Below are 23,830 nucleotides of genomic sequence, written 5' to 3'. Positions count from 1 at the left end.
TATGCAATTTAGGATACTTGATTTCCATCTTTGGTTTACAATAATATAGTCTATCATATTCTTGGTTTGTCTGTCTGGTGATATCCACGTCCATTTTCTTTGGGGTTTTGGTTGTTTAAAGAGCGTGTTGGTTATTGTTAGTCTATTATTTGAGCAGAAGTTTAGCAGTCTTTTTCCACGTTCATTGCTTTCTCCATACCTGAACTTTCCGATTACTCTTGGCCAGGTATCCCAGTCTTTGCCTACTTTTGCATTTAAGTCCCCCATTACAATTAGGAGATCTTGACTTGATGTCTGCTGTGCTGCTTTTTGCAAATCCATATAGAACTCCTCAATATCTTCTTCTGATGATGTTGAAGTTGATGAGTATATTTGAATAATAGTCAGTGATCCAATTGATGTTTTAAATCTTGTTTTTATTATCCTAGGTGAGATAGGATTGTAAGACAATAGAGAGTTTTGAGCCTTTATTTTTAATATAAGTGCTACTCCTTCTTGGTGTTTGTTGTCCTCCCTGCCTGAAGTTAAGATTTTGTACTGTCCATGGTGGAATTCTCCTTTTCCAGTACATCAGGTTTTGCAGAGTCCAGTCACTTCCCATTGGTAGTTGTCTAATCCATGCAGTAGTATTTCCAATGCTGCTTCCTGGTGAAGAGTTCTTACATTCCATGTTCCTATGCTTGTTATGTTTTTCCTGTCTCCTAGGTAATGTTTTGTTCCAATAGCATATTTTTTGCCTTCATTATCTTGGTTCCCTAATAGTGGGTGCGACCCTTGTTTGACCAGGCGACGGTCAAGCTGGCATGTATCTTTAGGTTGGTTAGAGTTCATTTGGTTTCAGTGGTTAAATTTCGTCAAGTGTCAACCACCACTTCTTGACCTGAATTCAGCTCCTAACATGGAGTACAGACGCTGTTTGCAGCCGATTCACCGAATACAGTCACTTCTTGAGATTGCCATATCTGGCTACCTTCACTTAGTTTAGCCTGTGGGTCGACACAGTTTACCGGGATGTGGCCACTACCAGTTTACAGTAGCTTCTTGGAGCCATAAGCGAGAGTTGGGTGTCCAGTGAGAACCAATCCATCTGAACCACAATTACGTGCAACCGTCCAAGTGGAGAGCTACTATCTCTCCTCGACACCCCATACACCTCATGATTATGGGTCTATGGGGTGAAAGAATGATTATGAAGAGATAACTATTCTCAGTGCTGATTGTAGGAAAATGACAGAAGCAGAAGAAATAGTGCAGTTACTAAGTGATCACTTTCCAATGTGAATACAGCAGTGCACCTGGATGCTATGTCAGCTTGTGTGCTGTGAGAATGTGCAAGTGAACTGTCAGTGTCTCTGCTGAGATTGTTTAATCTAAGTCTCAGCTCTGGCAAGGTTCCAAGGGAGTGGAAAGAGGGTAAGATAGTTCCATTACATAAAGGTGGCTCCAGGACAGAAGTAGCAAATTATAGACCAAATTAATATTTATAGAGTAGTAGTTAACTTATTGAATTGGAAGTTATTCACATTTGATTTGAAAAGCTTTGGAAATTTCCTTGGGAAACTATGTTTCCCAAGGGATACAAGGAGCTGTTAGGCTTCTGTGTGACAGCTCTACTTGCACATACTATTTGAGATCCACTCATGTAGACTTGCTTCTGTCTTGATATGCAGAAGCAAATAGTTTATGGTTCCTTTGTATACCGACTACTGTGGGTAGATTTGTTTGCCTGGTTTTGAAAGGTATGATTATATGTTAGCAAGAAATACAGATAAGGCTCACTAAATTATTGTCAGGTCTGTGGAATATGAAATATGTGGACAGATTGAGGGAATGCATTTTGTACCTTATGAATACAAGGAGAAATAATATGATGGAGGCATAAATCGGTTAGGAGCTTATTGTCAGATTAATTTGGAGGAGATTTTACATAGAGTAGAGGATAGGGTGGACCAAAAGGCATTTCTTGGAAGCTTTTTAATGAGGATGTGATCAAGGTTAGGAGCAGGTTCTTTTGCATGGTCAGTGGTTGGTGAGCAGAATACATTGCTGAATGCATAGTGAGTGCAGAAACTATGAATGTGTTTAAGATACAGTTCATGATCTTTTTGTATCAGAGTTTAGACTACCCACATTGAGTTTTTTGACTCGTAGGTCTAATAATTATAAATTATTACTATTAATAATTATAAAATAATTATATCTGCTATATCTCCCCTTTTCTGCCTGTCAACTAAACTTTGCAACCCATACACTCTCAATCTATCTTCATAGGGAGCATTCCACAGACTTATCCCCATTTAGATTACTCATCTCTTTGTCTTCTCCATCACCTCCTCATCCCCAGTTAGTTATTAAATTATTAAACTAATAATCTGTCTTGATCACCAGGGCACCCTCATAGGTACCAAGAGACAAAAATTACATATACCGTATATGTCCGCATATAAGACAAGGCCTAAATTTTAGGCTATTTTTAGGTTTTAAGTATTAATGCAATGTTAGGTATTGTTGTTATATCCATTATTTTTATATCTATGCACATCCGTTATTTTTTTGCATAGCATAGATTTAGTATTTATGTGAATTATCCTAATTAAAATTGATTAGCTCCAATTTTAATTAATTATTAATTTTGCATTTTTTTAAAATTTTAGGATTATTAACATTGTTATCATTTAAAATCATGGAACTGGCAACAAAACGAAGAATGTATGAAGCTTGATTTAAAATCAGGGTAATTGAAATGGCAAAGCAAACTAATAACTGCTGCTACAAGAAAGTTTGACATAACTGAGAAGATGGTAAAAGAATGGAGGAAGAAAGACAATACTTAAAAAAAAATTTGTCAAAAAAAAAAGTGCGATGAGAATGGGGATCACCCGATGGCCAAAACTGGAAAATCATGTTGCAGAATGGGTATTCGAACAAAGGCAGAATGGTTATTTTGTTACAAGAAATACGATTAGAGCATATGCACTAAAATGGTCAAGATTGAATCCGGATGAAAGTATAGAATTTCAAGCTACTTCAGGATGGTGTCATCATTTTATGAACAGACAAAATCTGGTAATACGACAAAAAACGAAAATTGATCAAAAACTGCCAGCAGATCACCACAAACTTAGCAATTTTCATAAATTTATTATTCAGTTGAGACAAAAAACATAAATTTCTATGGTCAAATATTGGAAATATAGATGAAACTCCTATGAGCTTTGATATGATAAGCAATAAAACAGTGGAGTCTGAAGGTAGTAAGAGTAGAGTGTGTGCTAGTTTGAAATACAGGTAATGAAAAAACAAGGTTTACGGTTGTGGTGTCATGTTTAGCTGATGGAACCAAGTTAAAACCAATGATCATCTTCAAATGTAAAACTAAACCCAAGATAAAATTTCCTTCAGGTGTTTTTGTACATTTTCAAGAAAAAGGATGGATGGATGAAAATGGTGTGAAATTATGGATAAATAATGTTTGGAACATGCGACCAGGCGGTATAATGAAGAAACACAGTTTATTAGTATGGGATATGTTTCGTAGTAATTTACTGAGAATACTAAAAGTCCTCTAGAAAAAAAAACACGAAAATTTAACTGTATAGAAGTTAAACCTACCAGGTGGTTTAACTTCTATACTGAAACCACTAGACGTCTGCTTGAACAAACCATTTAAAGATTACATGCGAAAAGAGCGGAATAGTTGGATGTTGACTGGTAAAAAATCATTTACAAATGGTGGCTTTGGATCTATACTTGCTGCATCACTTGATATATTTGCAATTTTGTGATCAAAGCATGGAATAAACTATAAAAAATCATTTAAAAAGTGTGCTACGTCTAATCTTATGGATAGTACAGAAGATGATCTGTTGTGGGACACTGATGATGATGAAAATGAAATCAATTCACTGGATTCGAACTGGGATCCATATGACAATCATTTAAACAATGAATCTGAAGAACTATTTTCAACAGATGATGAAGAAAATTAACATGAAAATTGAGGTTAATAATTATTGTTTTTTAAGACATATCTATTGTAATATTTTAAATAAATTTATGTAACAAAAAATTAATCTGATTTGTTTATAAACACTGCCTATTTTCTTATATAATGATGTATTGTAGCTACCTCAATGTTCATCCACAAAATTAAGCTTCCCTTTTTATACTCACTGTATAAGAATACCCATGATTTCGAGGGGTTTTCTGTGGTATTTGAGAGTCGTCTTATACCCCAACATATATGGTAATGCATGCATGCACAGCAGCAGGAACATGAACACAGACTGAGCATAAAATGGCACAATTCTACCATCTTAATTGGTGCCCCCATGGGCATAGTTATGGGATTTGCTTCCATCTTTTAGCAGTTCATTATAAATTTCATCAATTCCTGCTGATTTCCTGTTTTTCAGTTTTGAGAAGACTAATTCTATTAAATTATTTATTTCAATTTAATCTATGTTTACTGACATTTCTGCTTATTCTTCACCTTCTGGGGTGGTGCCCCTAAGAGCTCCCTGAAAATGCTGCATTCTGTGCAGAAAACAGTAGTTAGATTGATTGACAGCCCTCTCTCACTAATATGCTCCACTCACTTTTGCACAGACATTCAGTCTCTGCAGCCTGCATTTTCTATACTTCTAAGGCCACTGTTCATCATAACTGGCATCAATAATTCCCCCACCCTCTTGTAAATCTTTCCAAACATGTGCAACAGCTAACCAGCACCCTCTTACAGTTCAAACCCACAGAACAAATTTATCATCTTCTTCATTTATCCCTTCTGCTGCTGCCCTTTGGAACAGTCTTCCACCACGTGTTTCCCAAGGAATACTACCTACACTTTTCAAATCAAATGTGAATAAGTTCCTTATTCACATACTGTAGGTTGATCAACCTCACGTAGATGAGCTATCAAAAATAAAATAAATAAAAAATAGAAAACACACATATATATATATATATATATTTATATATATAAATAATTTAAAATAGATTTTTCATTTTTCTCTGTCTATGATTGGTTTATTTATTAATGATTTTGAATCATTCTCCATATTTGTTCCTGTGCTCCATAAAATTCATATTCTAGTTGGAAATGTTTTATTATAGTTTTTAAAAAGAGAGCCAGAGAAGATAACTCACTATCTATTCAACCTCCTTTCAACAATATACAGAATTTTTGAAAAAATTCTATATTGTTGAAATACAGCCTCACTCTATGCCACTCATCTATGGGCTCTCTCTCCATCCCCAGTTAGTTATTAAATTCTAAAAACACTTTTATAAAACACTCAAAAGGACTAAAAATTGACTGATTGAAAAGTTAGCCTACCTAGAGCTAAATGGAACGATCACTCAAGATAGAAAACACAATACCTGGGTTAGCGATCATACCAGGATGAGAGACATTGTAATAGCTTTCAAATGTTCCCAGGTAGCAATGGACAGCTTATGATGCAAGAAGTAATACTCAAAAGTGGGGAAAGATGATATCTGAATGGTACCCTATAGATGGAAAGAGAGGTATAGGAAGACCAAAGAGACATTGGAAATGAGATTTAAAAAAAAAAAAGATGGCTGGAACTCAGTGGCATTGAAAAGCTGTGTGGAGGAAAGAAGGGAGAACTGTCAGGAGAACTTTGAGCAGGAACAGCAAATATACTAAAGAAGAACAACAAAGAAATGGGATGGCCTAGAATGCAAGGGGCACATTGAAGTCTAGGGAAAAAGTATGGGATAGATAGTGATAAAGGAAGCATGACAATGGGTAGAACTAATTATATGTCCAGAATTGAATTGCTGTGTTTGTTTGAAAGCCAGAAGTATGGGGGATAAAATTGTACCGATTGAGATTGCTCACACTAAAGTTTTGGAATAAGTAAAACATGGTTGGTTAAATTGACTTATGGGAATAGAGATAAAGCAGAAGGGTATATTTATTATGAAAAACATCCTACCACTTCATCTCTATTCCTTAACATTATAGTTAGGAAGGGCAAGAAGGAGAGGGGAGTGGTGTTAATTATTGTTATTATTATTATTAATGAGAACAGAGGAATTATATTTACACTGGTGTTCAAAAGCTAAGGACGAACTACATTTTTACCAGTATATGAAAAAAAAATCATGACTACAGCCAAATGTGGACATAAGTTTGTTGCCATCATACTAATGAATTACAGGGTGTTCGGGATAAATTTGACAGTTTCATAAGGAAAAGAAAATCTTCTTTGTATCTATTAAATTTAATGAATTGACAAAAAACATTACAGGCAGAGTTAATTACAATACTATCAACAAGATTTACTCAAAATAACCACCATTAGCATCGATCACAGCTTCAATCCTGCTTCGGAACCTCGAACAAGCTGATGCTACCGTCTCCCTGGGAAGGGCCGCAAAAACTGTTTTAATTTTATCCATTAACTGGGCTTTTGTATTACTGGAAGTGCGATTGGTGTCTTTTTCAACTGCGCCCCATACAAAATAATCCATGGGGTTAAGGTCTGGGGAGTTTGGAGGCCAAACATTTGGACTGGTGAAGTCGTAGAAATTTTCAGACAACCATTTTTGACTTTTCCCAGAGGTGTGGCAAGGGGCCGAATCCTGCTGCCATACATACGGCCTACCATTGGCTACCCTTGTTATCCAGGGCTTGACTACAGTGTTTAGCAACTCCACGTAGCCATCTGAAGTCAACCTGAGGCCCTCTTGGAAAAAATGCGGAGGCATCACATTGCCTTCAGAGGATACACATCCGAAAATCATCACAGTTTGGGGAAATTTAGTCTGCATTACACGAGGAATGTCCTTTGTACTGTATGCAAGCCATCTGTTATTCTGCATGTTGTGTTTTTGATCCTGGCAAAAGTTTTTCTCATCGGAAAAGAACCAGATTGTTTGTGGTTCCGCAGGATGTTTCACTCTGCTTAGAAGTTTCTTCGCGTTTATCAAACGTTTTTCACGGGCCTTTTCTGTAAGCAGCTGACCTTTGCGGCGCTTGTATGAGTAGTAGCGGAGGTCTTCATTGAGTGCAAGCTTCATAGTAGAGGCTGCAACATTCATTTCACGTGACAAAGCCCGAATTCCAATGCCAGGGTTCTTCAACACCTGTTCCTGCAGATTTGCGAGGAATTCTGCTGTACGAACGCAATCAGATCGTCTGCTAGGGATCTTTCTTCTTGCTACATCCTCGTAGTCACCATTGCAAGTCTCTAGTTCATGCCTGATTGTTTTTACTGTATTCAGGGAGCATTGGGCAGCAGTCGAAATATCCTTATTTTGATGGCCGGCACGAATCATCATGATACAAGTTATTCTCTTCCATGATTCAGGTGGGTTCCAGCTATTCATCCTTTCTGACATCTTGTATATGAATGAAGAAGGGTCCAACCTTTTAAATGAAGAGAAGTGTGTGTTAATACATGTAACTTACGGAAAAATATAATTAATTATAAATATGTCAAATTTATCCCGAACACCCTGTATATCACACAAAAAATGTGTTATTAATTTCGTACAAATTAAACTGCAGTATGGCTTTGGCAAATTTCCTAAGGACATAGTTAAGGAATTAATCTACAGTGCTTGCAGAAAACTATGTGGAGAGACATTTCAGTATGGAATATGTCCACCTCAAACTGCAACACAGCAGTACAATGTCGTACAAAGTCGTACAATGCTTAGCAACAAGTGATTCAGGAGTTCTTGAGGCAAACTGACCCATTCCACCTTCAGAGTAAGGATAAGGCTTTGTTTATTTTCTGGAGGGGAATTTTGAGCAGCAATGTCTCTCCCTATTGCATCCCAAATGTGTTCTATGCAATTCAGTTCTGGGGAGCATGCTGTCCATTCGATTCAATTAATATCCTCAGTCTCCTGAGGGATCTCCACTGCTCATGTATGATGTAGTGTGGCATTGTCATCCATATAAATGAATTCTTTACCTATAGCACTATGGAAGAATCGAACGTGATGTTGAAGAAATTCATTGCAATACCGTTTGCTAGTCACAGTACCTTTTTCGGGCACTTGTAGCTCACTGCATCCATTAAGCATAATACCTCCCCACACAATGATCCCAGTACCATCATATCTATTCCTTTCAAGAACATTCTCGGGATGGTAAGCAGTATCACTTCCGTGGTAGAGCTAGAATAACCTCTTAGCTAATGTCTGGGAACACATTCCATTGGTTTGAAACACTGTCCAGAGTCTGGATACAATGCTATGTGAGATTCCAAACTCTCTGGCTATATCAGTAATTCTGCATCCTTCTTGAAGCTTTCCAATAATTCTTCACTGTGTGAAATCATCTAGATGATGTCATTGAGACATTACAAGGCATCCAAGTTTGCAAATTTATTCCTTCATGAAAACAGCTTCCTTCAAATACAGTTCACTTAGTGCAGCCTTTTGCTTTTTATCCTGTTGAGTTGCGCACAAAGGAGTTACTATGTAACTCCTTTGTGCGCAATTCGACAATCTGAATGTGTACCTGTTTTCTACTCAAAATCATCTGTTATTCAAATTGCCAAAAGCTAATTAGTCTGAATTTGTGGTTGTAATCTTTATAAATAGTGTTTGTCCTTAGATTTAGGACACCAGCATATAAGGTGAGCATGCAAGAAGTGGTTTTGAGCCAGCACAGTATGAATATGAGAAATACTTAGTTATCTATTATAAGAGTGGGAATGGGGAGGACACTGACAAAGAAACATGTAGGCAAATTTATCTAGAAAACAATAAAAGGGTGATCATTATGAATAATCCTAATTAAGGTAACATAGATTGAAGAGATAGCATAGAGGCAAAGTAGACTAATTTCTCAATAGAGAAATTAGTCTACTATTAGACTAATAGTAGACTAATCATCTCTAAATTAGAGATGACCTTGCTAATGCTTCTGCCTTGGTATCTCCACTTGGGCCTGGTTCCCACTGAAGAGACCTCAATAAAGGTCGAAACTAGTCTGGGTAGTGGCCCTTCCCTTAATGCATAACATTATACATATCCGCAAGGAGATGTGGTTTGCATTATGCGAGATACTGAGGAGTGTTGGTAGCTTGCTCCACCTCTGCAAGGAGTCGCCTGGTGTTGTACCACTTTACCCCAGTCCTGAAGATTCTTTCAGGCGCAAACTTTGTTTCACACACTTGGATAAAGGATTAAACTAAATTCATTATAATTTCTCAAGTTTTTGTAGGTAGACAACCTGAGACTATATAGAGGCAAAGTAGACTAATTTCTCAAGTTTTTGTAGGTAGACATCCTGAGACTATATATAATATAGGACAGTGGTGTTCAACTTTTTTTACTACGCGAACTACTTTTTATAATAAGTTATTCGGCGATCTACTCTTTTATATATAAGTTATTTGGCGATCTACTCTCTTATATAAATCACGTTCCCCCAACCTGATATCTCATCATGCACAAATAAACAACTAAAAAAAATACACAACTAAAAACTTTGTGTATTAAAAAATATATTTATCACTTTTAATTATTTTAATACAACAAAAAAAACAAATATATTGGAATAAAATATTTATTTCTCTATTTTGGAAAACCAAAGTTAGAAAAAACAACAGATTGATTTTACAAACTCACAAATTACAGGAAATGCTGGTTGATTAAAAAAAAAAAAAAAAGTTAATGTGAAATTTGGCATTATTTGGACCTCGCAATATTTTTATAGTCAAGTTGATATGAAGAAGTGGCCAATCGCAGACAATCATCCAAATGATCTTTTGTAATTTGGTTTCTTAATTGATTTTTTATGATGGTCATATTTGAAAAAAAAAGTGGATTCTGACAAGTATGTCGATCCGAAACATCACAGAATTTTTCGTGCAATATCAGTTAATATTGGGAATTTTTCATGTGCATACTTCCAAACGACTTCATTTTAAATGTAAACTATTCTGAATGTTTATTATCTCAAGTTCTACTTCAGCTTGGTTTATATGAAACAGCCCACTAATTTTATTTGAAATTTCTGTGATGTTCAAGTTTTCTTGAAATGGATTATTGATAAAAGATACAATCATTTCAGTTTTATTAAAATCTTTAAATCTTGAATTTATTTCTTCCTCAACTAATTCTATTTCACAAATAAATTCTTTTAAATCATGACAAAGCATTTCTTGATTTTGTTCAAAAAATTGTATTAAATATGGGAGATGTCTAAATTCGCAGTTATTTATATTTTTCTTTAATAAAAGTAAGTATTGTTGGAAAGTTTTTATTGAACTTAACATGTCAATTAAATTTTTATCTCTACCTAGTAACTCTAAATTTAACTTGCTTAATTTTGTACAGAAATCTACTAAAAATGATAAGTGTAACAACCATCTATTATCATTCAATCGTGGATAAATATCTCCTTTTTCATTAAGAAAATTTTTTATATCGTTAATTAATACAAGAAATCTTTCTAAAAATTGACTTCTGCTGAGCTAGCGAACGTTATTATACAACAGATGTTCCCTATCATCATCTGCCTGTAATTTAAATAACCGCCATTGCAGGGCTTTTCCTCAAACAGAATTTACAATTTTAAATGTAATATTAAAAACATCTTTTGTGTTTAATCTTTTACTACACAGTACTTGTTGGTATATAATACAGTGGTATGTTAAAAAATCTGGATATTTGTCATCGTTTTTACATAATGAAATGAAGCCTGATTTATTACCTATCATTGCAGGAGCACCATCAGTAGTAATAGACACAAGTTTAAAAAGTGGAAGTTTGTGTTGTTTCACAAATTCATCAAATGCCGAAAAAATGTCTTCTCCCCTAGTCCTTGGGGGGGGTGGGGGGGGGGGGGGGTGGGGGGGGGGGGGGGTGGGGGGGGGGGGGGGTGGGGGGGGGGGGGGGTGGGGGGGGGGGGGGGTGGGGGGGGGGGGGGGTGGGGGGGGGGGGGGGTGGGGGGGGGGGGGGGTGGGGGGGGGGGGGGGTGGGGGGGGGGGGGGGTGGGGGGGGGGGGGGGTGGGGGGGGGGGGGGGTGGGGGGGGGGGGGGGTGGGGGGGGGGGGGGGTGGGGGGGGGGGGGGGTGGGGGGGGGGGGGGGTGGGGGGGGGGGGGGGTGGGGGGGGGGGGGGGTGGGGGGGGGGGGGGGTGGGGGGGGGGGGGGGTGGGGGGGGGGGGGGGTGGGGGGGGGGGGGGGTGGGGGGGGGGGGGGGTGGGGGGGGGGGGGGGTGGGGGGGGGGGGGGGTGGGGGGGGGGGGGGGTGGGGGGGGGGGGGGGTGGGGGGGGGGGGGGGTGGGGGGGGGGGGGGGTGGGGGGGGGGGGGGGTGGGGGGGGGGAAGTGTTTTCTTCAAGCCTTGAAGAAAACATTGATTGATTCAGCCAGAGAGGAATGTGGTGAAGTTGTCTGCAAGGATAGAAAAATCAGAACTCCATGGTGGACACAGGAAGTTAAGGAGGCAGTGAAGGAAAAGACTAAAGCATATCAAAAGTTCCTGGCTAATAAGTCAGCTTGTGCTCTTAGAGAATACAGAGACAAATGTAAGAAAGCTAAACACTGTTCCTGGCATTTGTGTATAGACATAATAAATTACCACCTTGCCTATTCTTATAATTAGATATGCAATCTATTTTGTCTTGTTGTAGAACTTTGCCTTTTTCCCTATCCTAGACATACTTAAAAGGTCTGAACTCAAAGCATATTTTTCCACTCTATCACCACATACATAACCATGTTTGAAGGCTTTTATCAACAAGGATATTTTATTAACGCTAATATTTCGCTGATTTTCAACTCAGCATCATCAGAGCACAACACACATGTAAACGCGACAGTGAGTGAGTGAAACAATATAATTGCAAAAGACAAAAGATCTAAAGTTCTATTTTTGGCGCCCTCTAACGAAAAAAAAAAAAAAAAAAAAAGCAGCAGTTATCCAGGAGTTTTTCTTAGGATAACCGTCTCCCAAATTTTTGGCAAATTAATGCAACCATATTTGTTAAGGTTGGGAGAATTCTTCAAAGCCATTGCTGACTCAAAAAATAATCTTTCAGATCTATAACGACTCCTAAATAGCACATTCGTTTTCCTCCATCTAATCCTGTGTGAAGGAGTGTCCAAAGCGTGGTCTGCCAGTCCCGACTTGCCATAGTAATAGTAGCGAATGTATCTTTCATGTTCTTCCAGGATGTTCACTGATCTTCCTGTTTGCCCATAATAGGCCAAGTCACAGTCACATGGAACTTCATACACTCCTGGGTGTGCTAAAGGGTGAAGTTTATCCTTTGGCGAGCAGATCAGAGTTGCCAGCTTGACATGAGGCTTGAAGGTGGTGCGAAGGCCATGTTTCAACAATACTTTGGCTATCTTTTCCGATGTACCTCTGATATAGGGAATAGAAATGGTCATGTTGTATTCTTGTGTATTGGGGGGGGGGGGGGCAGAGTAATGGGCCTATGTAGTATTTTTTCTATTTTGTAGGGATTGTAGCCGTTGGCTAAGAACGTATGGCGCAGGTACTGGAGTTCAGTGGTCAGAGCTGTATCGTTAGAACAAATGGCTCTGGCTCTGTGTGTAAGTGTTTTTAAAATGCTGTACTGTTGGACTGGATGATGATGTGATTGTTTATGTAGGTATCTTCCTGTGTGTGTGTAGGCTTCCTGTAAATAGAAAAAGATAGTGATCCATCTGAAAGGCGGGGTGACTAATGTGTCAAGAAATGGTAAACAGTTATTTGATTCTTTTTCTACTGTGAAGTGAATTTTGGGGTGTTGGCTGTTTAGGTAGGTGACAAAAGCATCCAAAGTGTCTTGTCCATGGGGCCAGATGGCAAACACATCATCTACATAGCGCAACCACACTAGTGGCTTGTATGTAGCTGTGGTAAGTACTTTGTTTTCAAAGTGTTCCATGTAAAAATTTGCTAACGGGGGGGGAGAGGGGGGAACCCATAGCAGTACCACTTATAGACACTCTTGATTTAATCAAGTCTAAATTTCCCCCAGATATTTTTGAATTATTTCAATTTACCATGAATGCAGGTTACTTTACATGGGGAGAGAAATTCTACAAACAGATTAATGGTACTGCTATGGGTTCCCCCTCTCTCCCCCCCCGTTAGCAAATTTTTACATGAAACACTTTGAAAACAAAGTACTTACCACAGCTACATACAAGCCACTAGTGTGGTTGCGCTATGTAGATGATGTGTTTGCCATCTGGCCCCATGGACAAGACACTTTGGATGCTTTTGTCACCTACCTAAACAGCCAACACCCCAAAATTCACTTCACAGTAGAAAAAGAATCAAATAACTGTTTACCATTTCTTGACACATTAGTCACCCGCCTTTCAGATGGATCACTATCTTTTTCTATTTACAGGAAGCCTACACACACACAGGAAGATACCTACATAAACAATCACATCATCATCCAGTCCAACAGTACGGCATTTTAAAAACACTTACACACAGAGCCAGAGCCATTTATTCTAACGATACTGCTCTGACCACTGAACTCCAGTACCTGCGCCATACGTTCTTAGCCAACGGCTACAATCCCTACAAAATAGAAAAAATACTACATAGGCCCATTACTCTGCCCCCCCCCCCCCCAATACACAAGAATACAACATGACCATTTCTATTCCCTATATCAGAGGTACATCGGAAAAGATAGCCAAAGTATTGTTGAAACATGGCCTTCGCACCACCTTCAAGCCTCATGTCAAGCTGGCAACTCTGATCTGCTCGCCAAAGGATAAACTTCACCCTTTAGCACACCCAGGAGTGTATGAAGTTCCATGTGACTGTGACTTGGCCTATTATGGGCAAACAGGAAGATCAGTGAACATCCTGGAAGAACATGAAAGATACATTCGCTACTATTACTATGGCAAGTCGGGACTGGCAGACCACGCTTTGGACACTCCTTCACACAGGATTAGATGGAGGAAAACGAATGTGCTATTTAGGAGTCGTTATAGATCTGAAAGATTATTTTTTGAGTCAGCAATGGCTTTGAAGAATTCTCCCAACCTTAACAAATATGGTTGCATTAATTTGCCAAAAATTTGGGAGACAGTTATCCTAAGAAAAACTCCTGGATAACTGCTGCTTTTTTTTTTCTTTTTTTTTTTTTTTTTTTACGTTAGAGGGCGCCAAAAATAGGACTTTAGATCTTTTGTCTTTTGCAATTATATTGTTTCACTCACTCACTGTCGCGTTTACATGTGTGTTGTGCTCTGATGATGCTGAGTTGAAAATCAGCGAAATATTAGCGTTAATAAAACATCCTTGTTGATAAAAGTGTTTATGGTGTTGTTAATACCGTGAAAAATAAGTCATGAATAACCATCAACGCCTAAGCTTATCTGTTAGATGTTTGAAGGCAATTCATATCTTTATCTCATTTGCATTCCATAGCTGAACTTTCACACATGTTTTTCCCATTCCTCCCTTGATGATTTAGTTTCTTTCTCTCTCTGAATTGGTCTCATACCAAGAAATAATTTTTCCAGGCTCCTGATGCCAAATGAATTCAAGTGCAGACCATCCCTCTTATACAAGTCTTTTCTGCCTTCAAACTCACCCACACATCTAAAAACTTGTATCCATTTCTTCTACACAGCCTATGCGTGAAATCATTTGCTTTCATCACCCTCCTTCTTAACTCGGTACTATCATATCTAGGTTACAAATCTACAATTTTTACTCTCTCTCTCTCTCACATTTGTTTCTCTCTTCTTTCAACAGACCTTTCATGTTTTCTCTCATACTATATTTGTCACTACTTAAATTATTAATACCTACCAGAATTACCATCTCTTTTACTTTTCTTTTTTGTTTTTCAACTACGTTTGTCATATCTTTAATTTTCACTCCCGTGAAACTAGAAGTGGTTGACTCCCATGGCAAATGCAAATTTTACGGTTAAATCACTATACCATATCACCTCATTTTTCTTAGATTTTAACTGACCTACCTTGGTGTTATTAATATTATGATTACCAAGTTCAGTGCTTTCCTTCCTGTTCTTATTGTGATCCTTTTTCTTATCCTGTCTAAGTTTAGTTAAATGTTTATCCACTTTTTCTAATAATTTCTTTTAATCAAGATATTTCTCATGTTAGTTTATCCTCAGATAAATTATCATCATTACTGCAGCAGCACTTTTGTTCATCAGGACAAATGCTCTCATACATAGTAACAACATGAGCTTTAGACACTGCCCTGTTGTGACGAGTTTTTGGCGGATTTTTAAGCGTAGTAAAAACTAATTGTATTTCTGCAGTTATGTTATAAAATGCTGTAGCACAATAAGTATACTGATATACAATAAGTATATCAGTATACTTATTGTGCTACGGCATTTTTAGTATATTAGTATACAATAATATACTAAAAAAATACACTATTAAGAAAACACTCAATAAATCAACAAAAATTACAGCTCTTTCAGGAGCTTTCTAATAGCACATTCTTTCACCAGATAGCCTCGAATCCAGTCATATCTTACATGTTGTGGAGAAGATAAGGGATATAGGAATGACAGTTGACAAGGAAATTTAAGCTATACATTATTAAAAATTGTGAAAATATGCAGCACATTATGGCAATGATGCTGAGGACTGACATGTAGAAATACAGAAGTTGTGGTTCTCTTTTATTTTATTTCGTATGATGATTCGATGGCCATGACCCCTTCTGCGGGGAGGTACCACACACCATCTCATCCCCCCCTATTTTTTTATCCGGGCACTTGGTACTGGCATGACTGACAAATCAGGCATTTGGCTGGAGGGACCATCTTAAGTATTCCTGACTGTAATCCATGTGTGTTCACTGGGCCGGTTTGCCTGTTCTGGGGGATGAAAAAACCTGAGTTTCATCTGGTTTTGTGTCATCTGGTTTTTCAAGGGTATTGGAAAGAGGCCAGATACAATTAACTAAGGAGTTTCACAATCTTTGGAATGTGGTATCAAGAAATATTGTGGAAATGCAATTTGTAGAATTCTGTGGTCAAAGTGGAATGATGATATGAGTGATACATGTAAGTTGATAATTGGTTGTTACCATATTAATATAGTAGAGAGTTTCATAGATTGTTAAGAGAGAGAGAGAGAGAGAGAGAGAAAGAACAATAAGAGAGTGGTTGATGTGTATAGTGCATTGCTTGCGAGTGTGCTGCTTATGGAAACAGTTTTATGCATATAATGATATAATGACATTGTGACCTCCTATTGATGAGTCTTTTGGCTACTATATGGAGGTCTGATGATGATTGTAATGATGATATAATAATATTTTGATAGGGGATACTAGTTGGAATATGTGGCTCATCGGGCAGTGGAAAATCATCTCTACTTGAAGCATTATTAGGACAGGTATTATATAATTGATTAATTAAATTTAGTATGTGCATAATGCAGTTTGTTATATTGATCATTTTATGTTACCAGTTGTTATTGTAATACAAAGTTGCATGATGTCTTACTTCCTGATTAAGATGTTCCATTTATCAGACATTTTCAAATTCCAACCTAATATACAAAAATCTATCTCCAAATACCATTATTTGCAGTTGTATAATTAACTGAACATCATATCTTGCGCTAATATTGGAAAAGTCTGAAAACTGATAATTGCAATATCCATTATTTGCACTTTTATGAATTTCTTGAATATCAACCTCCTCTCCCTCCTGTGTTAACATTTAATTATTCCAAACAATTTATTATTATTATTATTACGGGTGTCTCCATGGAGTCAGTAGACTCATCGGAGGAGACCCAAACTATCAAAACAATATCTATCATGCCTCTTCTTTAATTCCTTTACAGATGAAGAACTCACAACTGAGTCAGGCAATGCATTCCACTCATACACCACCCTCCAAGCAAAAAATCTAATTCTCACACCCTTGTTAAACACACTCTTCCTTAATTTCCAGGGATATGACCTCTTGTTCTTCCATCACTATCACACAGCTGAAATATTTCCCCTGCATCAATCTTATAAAAACCTTTTAGTAATTTAAATGTTTCTATATATTCCCTCTTCTCCGCCTATCAACCAACCTCTACAATCCACAAGCTCTCAATCTATCAATGTAGGGAGCATTTTTTACATCACTCACCAACTTAGTCACTCTCCTCTGAAATCTCTCCACAACCTCCTCATCTCCAAGGAATCCAGATGACCAGACTTGAGCACAGTAATCCAAATGTGGAAGTATCAATGCCTTATAAAGGGGAATAATAAGTTGAGCTGACTGTCTGCTGATGAGGGTTTCCCATATGAGAGGAGGTTTCATTAAGGCAGCCTCTCATATGGGAAATATAGAAAGTAATAATTAAATTACTTAAATATAAAGAGCCAATAGCTTCACTTCAGTGATGTAACATTATTTAAATTGAGGGGATATTAAATCCCACAATATTTCAAAGCCGAATAAGAAACTCAAAGATAGGAATCAAAGAGTTTGCTGCTGAATATAGCAAACTATAAAAGTTTTGGGGGACTGTAGCTTAAGCTAAAGCACGTAGTTCAACACTAGGGCAACTCGTTGCAAAGGTGGGTAAAGTTCTGATCACTATTCTTATTATCACCCATAATGTAAAACACATCTCCTAGGAGATGTTTGATGTTATACATTATGGTAGAAGGTCACTACCGAGACCGGTTTCGACATTTTTTGAGGTCTCATCAGTGAGTAGGTAGATCAGGTAATACCAAGGCTATAGCGAAGAGAACTTTATACTTTGCTATATGAGTTGTCAAAAAGGTCATTCATAAATTACTTAAACTCACTGATGAGACCTCAAAAAAAGTCGAAACCAGTCTGGGTAGTGACCTTCCACCATAATGTATAATATCAAACATCTCCTAGGAGATATGTTTTACATTATGTGCGATACCAAGAATAGTGATCAGAACTTTACCTACCTTTGCAACGAGTTGCCCAAGTGTTGAATTACGTGCTTTAGCTTACGCTACAGTCTGCCGAAACTTTTATAGTTTGCTATATTCGGCATGAAACTCTTTGATTCCTATCTTTGAGTTTTTTATTCAGCTTTGAAATAATGTGGGAATTAATATCCCCTTAATTTAAATAATAAATAAATATTTTTAGTTATTATCTAGTTTACATTATTAATTTCCTTAAACAACATGATACTAGAGAATCAACTTGTTAGCCTAAACACCCAGATGACTATATGACTAATATGGTGTGAAATAAGGGTCATCCATGGAAATTAAGAAAGTGTTTAGTTAGAAGGACTTGAAGGTTATTTTTTGCTTGGAGATGGCGAATGAGTGGAATGGGTTGCCAGAATCAGTTGTGAGTGCTGTTTCAGTGAATGAATTCAAAGTAAAGTATGACAGGTATTGTGCATACGAAGGTTAGTATTTGGTTTTCAGTATATTAATGGATCTTCCATGATGAATTTACAATCTCTGTGGAGGTGTCAATAATAAGGAACGGAAATGATCTATTTATGAAAATGAGTTAGGTGCTAATATTCACAGTAAAAGGATGATGAAATAGAGTAATTTACTGACTTTGAAGCTAGAGTTAGCTTTTGTGAAACCAGTGGGATTAACAATTAACTAAACTTTTATATATTTTTGTTAGTGTTTGTTGCTGTGGTTACTATTTTATGTGAAATGTATTGCAACTGTTGCAGCTCTAGGAGTGCTGATGCAATTTCCATAGTTCAGCATTTAATGTTCAATAACTGTTCATATGTTTTACATTATATGGAAAGTTGTTGTGAGTAATGTGAGTATAAATGTCCCTCAGGACGCTACAAATACCATATAAATTGTTATAATGCCTGGTTATATAGCGGATTGTGTTTGGTCTGGCTATGCGATACATTTCTCTGTTATTATGGTAAGCATTGAAATAGTCTCTTAGATTCTTTATACTCAGGAATTTGTGTTTTGCCATTAGGGATTTGGTTATTTCCTGGTATATATTGGGTTTCCAAATCACTGTTGAAATGATTCTTTGGTGAAGTTTTCCTAAATTTGATAAGCTGTTTGCTGTGTTTGCATAGACATTTATACCATACCTTAGTATTGTTTCACCAATTCCTTGATATATGAATTTTTTTTTTATGTTGGATGGCATCATATCTTTTGCTTGGAAGAGTTTTGCAGCAATAGTGCATATGATGCTATATTTCTGTAAGTAGTTCTGTAGTCTTGTGTGTATTACTTTTTTTTTGAAGTTTAGAGGTGACAGGCAAGTTAGTAACAGATGACAGGCAAGGTCTGTAGTTGTGAACATCATTTCTTTTTTTGTGTTTGTAGATAGGTGTAACTATCATGGTGTTTAGTTTTTTGGATATAGTGCCAGTGTAGAATATCATGTTCACAAGTTTCATAAGTACAGGATTTAGTTGTTCAAAATGTATTAAAAGATCTGTTAGTCTGATTTTGTCAATTTCTGGACTTGTCTTTTACTTTAATTGTGAGGGAGCATCATTCATTTCCAATTAGGATACAGGAGTAAAATACATGATTTGCTGTTGATCTTGGGTTAATAGTTTTGTGTTGCCTAATGGCTTAATGGGGAAAGTATCTTTTCTGAGTTTTGTAATGTTGTTTGTGAAGGCATAGATAAATGATTCTGTAAGTTCCTTCTAGTTCTCCACACTGAAGTTTTTGGTGATAAAATCTTGTGGAGGATTTTTCCTTTTACACCCTAATAGATCATTAAATGTAGACCTTGTTTCTTTCATATCGGCACTGTATTCTGGAAATTTCCGAAAGTAATAGTGTTTTTTTTTTTTTTTTTGCACTTCTAATTTTAGTTGTTAATTGGTTTCTTGTGTTTTTGTATAATGATTGTAGGTGAATGTTGTTGGGTGACTTTTTTTACTCTCTTCCATAGAATGTCTTTTATTGCAGTGCTGTTAAGTATGTCCTCATTTATCCCTAGATTATTTAGTGGTCACCTGTTTCTTTGGTGTTTTGTTGTTTTTCTGTATTTTTCTCTAAACAGAAATTTAAGGCTGCCGTATAAAGTTATGGGATCATTTATGGTAAATAGTTTGTTCCAGTTTGTGTCTTTTATAAGATTATCCAATGCTTTTTACTATGTTAGCAGAGTGCAATTTATCTGGTGGGGTTTCATAGAATGTGGGGAATGTAATGGTGATATTACAGAATGAAGTTGTGATAAAGTAGTGGTCAGCTATTTTAGTGGTGATTACTGATGTGTTAATAGGAACCCTATGTTTATGTGGTCTACATATGATTGTGCTAGTGAGTTATTTAGAATTTCTTCTCTTGTTGGGTAGTTTATAGTTGAGTTTATGTTGTACTGACTTAACATGTCAAGATATGTGTTGATGGTTGGAGAGCCACGGTCAAGGGTGTTAATGTTAATGTCACCTATTAGGATAAGTTTATCTGTTGTGTGATTATTTGTCATTTAGCCATGTTTCAAATTCTTGTAGGAAGCTGAGAGATTTACTATCTGGGGGTCTGTATATTGTGTTTATTATGCATTTGTGGCTGTGGCTGTAATTAGCTGTAATTTCCAAAAGTAATGTTTCTAGGTCTTCAAAAATGGTTATTGTTTTGGTCACACTGTGCTTTTCATTTGCAAATGTGATTATGTCGCCTCTTTTTTGTGTCTCATAATGTGTAGGACTGGTAATTGTTGATGTTATATGCAGATGGCGTCTGTATCACATATAGAAACTTAAGTCAAGATTAGAATATCGATGTATGTCAGGTTGTTGAGAGTGTAAGCCGGTATTTCTTTATCCTTATTGTGTTAGTGTGTAGTATGGCGAGTTCAGAATTTGTATAAAAATTGTCTAAGAATATGTAAGAACAACTATTTAAAGATTCGAATACAACACGGTTAACATTTTCCTGTTGAATATTATTATTATTACGTGACACCTCCGGGGAGTCCAAGGACTCATCGAGGGAGGACACCTACTCTATAGCTCTCTGTCTTTGCCATTCACTTTACCAACTAATGCGAACTGCAACTACACCAATGCCATCTACTGCCCACCACTACCATTTTAACAGACAATCACAAACATCGAATATGTTTGGCAGTATTTATTATAGCCATGTTAGTGTGAAAAAATGTTGTAAAACTTGCTCTGTGTAGTATGGAAAGGGAAGGTGGATTAAGTGCTGCATTGGGAGACTGATTAGATCAAAATCACATGAGATTATATGAATGCTAGTATTTTCATCCTTTTGCATAAAGACCTGGGAATCCTTAGTCCATAGGAACTTAGTTTTTTCTGTTTTTGTTTTCCTTGCTTAGTACAATAAATTTTTGCAATATGGTGTCCAGTGTTCTATTATATAGACTGGAGTTGAGGGTTGCCTATTATTGAGGACTGATGTTCACTTTGCGTTCTTGCTTGTAGCTAGGATGCGATCTCTCAGGCTTTTACTGATGAAGCATACCATTACAGGTGTTCGTCTCTCTTTATTTGATATGGGCCTCGATTTACAGAGACGATGTCAGTGGTTGTGAGTGGTATGCCGATTGCTGTGCAATCAATTGTATTAGAAAATTCAGATCTTCTGACTCTGCTTTGGGTGTCCCATCAATTTGCAGGGTTTTTTTTCCATTTTTTCTGCAAGTCATTTTCCATGTGAGATTTGACGGTTTTCACTTCTTTTCTCAACTCTTTGTTCTTGCACATAAGAATTTTCTGCTCTGCCTTTACTGCTAATGGATTAGATTTGACGGAATGCACAGTTCCAAGCACTTCTTATATGTAGTTGTTGTTGTATTGCAAATAGTGTTCATAATCCTTAAATTTTTGGTTGATATCCTTCATGTGGGAGTTAAGTATTTCTTTCACCTTGTATTTAAGAAATCTAATTTATCAATAATTCCTTTCTTTCATGCTTACATGGTAATCAGAATATATCATGAAAATTATGGAAACAACTACTGTGTTAGAGTAAAACTTTAGTTTAATATAAACCAAAATAAACACTCAACGTTACGACCTTCACATTAAGGTCATCATCTGGAGCATGGAGCACATATATACAAAGAAACAAGCTGCACTACAATCTAAATGGTATGCTCAAGTTACTGATCAACCATTAAAACTATTGGGCTGACCTCTGGTGAAAAAAAAAACCTTACTACATCAAAGCTAGAGTCCTGTTATTATTATTTATTTATTATAAATAAATAAAAATATTACTTATATAAGTATACATATAAATTGCAACAAATTGGTATGGATAGTGGCCAATAAAAGTTGAAAATTGCTCAGTCCTAAAGTCAGGGTTTGCTGGAAAACTAAGTGGGTTGAATGTGTGCCATCTAAATTCTTGGAATTTTTATGCCACCATTATTATTAAGATTAGGGTGGTTAATCAAAAATTCACAGGCTTCTTTAAATTTCCATTCATACCAGGGGTTTTTGTATGATGTAATGAGCAAGCACTTTTCCAATCAGTTTGGTGTAGGGTGTAAAGAGCATGATCTGAGAGGGCTAGTTCACCAAAACTGTTAAGTTTAATGTGTCATTTGTGTTCTTTTTTACGGATTGGGATTGTATGGTTCCCCAATATAAGATAGGTTACACGTGCAATAGATGCAATAAACTTTAGTTTGTGCTGGTGGGTGGGGGGGGATCCTTAGAGGAGTTGAATGTGTTTTTTAATTTTAAAGGTGGTTTAAAAGTGGCATTAAGATTATAATGGTGTAGCATTCTATTAATTTTTTCTGATAACCCTTTAATATATGGAATAGCTATGGTTTTACTGTAATCTATATTATTATTTTTTGATGAAGTTTTATGAAGAACTTTATTAATAGTATTTTTTTACAGCCATTATTTATAAATGAATTGCTAATAATTTTAAATTCTTGTTTAAGAGCTTGTTCATTAGAGCAAATTGTTATAGCTTGATAATTTTTTTGATGATAATGATCCAAATTTTTGCAAAGGGTAGCGATATAAGTTAGCATGTATATATATATTGGCCGGTACGTGTAGGCTTGTGATAAAAAATAGTGAAATATAGACTGCCTGAGGGAAGATGTGTGACCAGTATATTGAGTTCTGATTTTCAATTTCAATATTAAATTGTATGCGCTCATGTTGTTTGTTCAGGTGGCTGAGGAATGTGTTTACTGTTTGGCGGCTGTGTGGCCAGATAATGAAAACATTGTCAACATATCTATGACAAACTGTAGGTTTTAGAGGAAAGGAATCAAGAGCACATTGCTCAAAAGCTTCCATATAAAAGTTAGCAATTGGGGGGGATAATGGTGAGCATGTGGCCGTACCTCCTTTTTTGTTGGTAAAATTTATTTTGCCACACGAAGTAACCGGAACGTAGTACGTGGAGAAAGAGAGCTGCAATATCAGGCAGAAATTTATTCTGTAGGAGAATAATTTTGTCACTGATTGGGACATTTGTGAAAAGGGCAGAAAAATCAAAACTGACTAATAAATCATCTTTGTCAAGTGTTATGTTTTTTATTTTGTTTAGGAAGTGTTGTGTGTTCTTTATATAGGAGGGGGAATGACCTACCAACTCCTTGAGTGTGGACGTCAATTTCTTCGGTTGGTGATAATTATGGCTGTCCATTCCCTCAACATTTAAAATGAAAAAACATATTCAACTCCTCTAAGGATCTTCTCCCACCACTGGCGTGTGGTGAGCGTGTGGCTGGACCTTCTTTTTGTCGGTAAAATTTATTTTGCCACACGAAGTAACCGGAACGTAGTACGTGGAGAAAGAGAGCTGTAATATCGTTCAGAAATTTGTTCTGTAGGAGTAGAATTGTGTCACTGATTGGGACATTTGTGAAAAGGGCAGAAAAATCAA

General features: G+C 36.8%; 1 protein-coding gene across 4 annotated transcripts in view; it reads left to right on the top strand.

The window, feature by feature from the left end:
- LOC150102874 (ATP-binding cassette sub-family C member 5-like) overlaps positions 1 to 23,830 on the top strand; it is a 1,133,802-nt gene that overhangs the window by 380,700 nt on the left and 729,272 nt on the right. For all 4 annotated transcript variants that reach the window (XM_090397917.1, XM_090397915.1, XM_090397916.1 and 1 more), the window contains one exon: positions 16,294 to 16,365. In XM_090397917.1, coding sequence (XP_090254043.1) covers positions 16,294 to 16,365 — 72 coding nt within the window. The remainder of the gene's footprint in view (positions 1 to 16,293; positions 16,366 to 23,830) is intronic.

This window comes from Typopeltis vanoorti, chromosome 9 (genome assembly GCF_054136105.1).
Source record: "Typopeltis vanoorti isolate ZY-2024b chromosome 9, IOZ_Tvanoo_1.0, whole genome shotgun sequence".
Taxonomy (NCBI): domain Eukaryota; kingdom Metazoa; phylum Arthropoda; class Arachnida; order Uropygi; family Thelyphonidae; genus Typopeltis; species Typopeltis vanoorti.
This window is presented reverse-complemented; position numbering and strand designations above follow the sequence as displayed.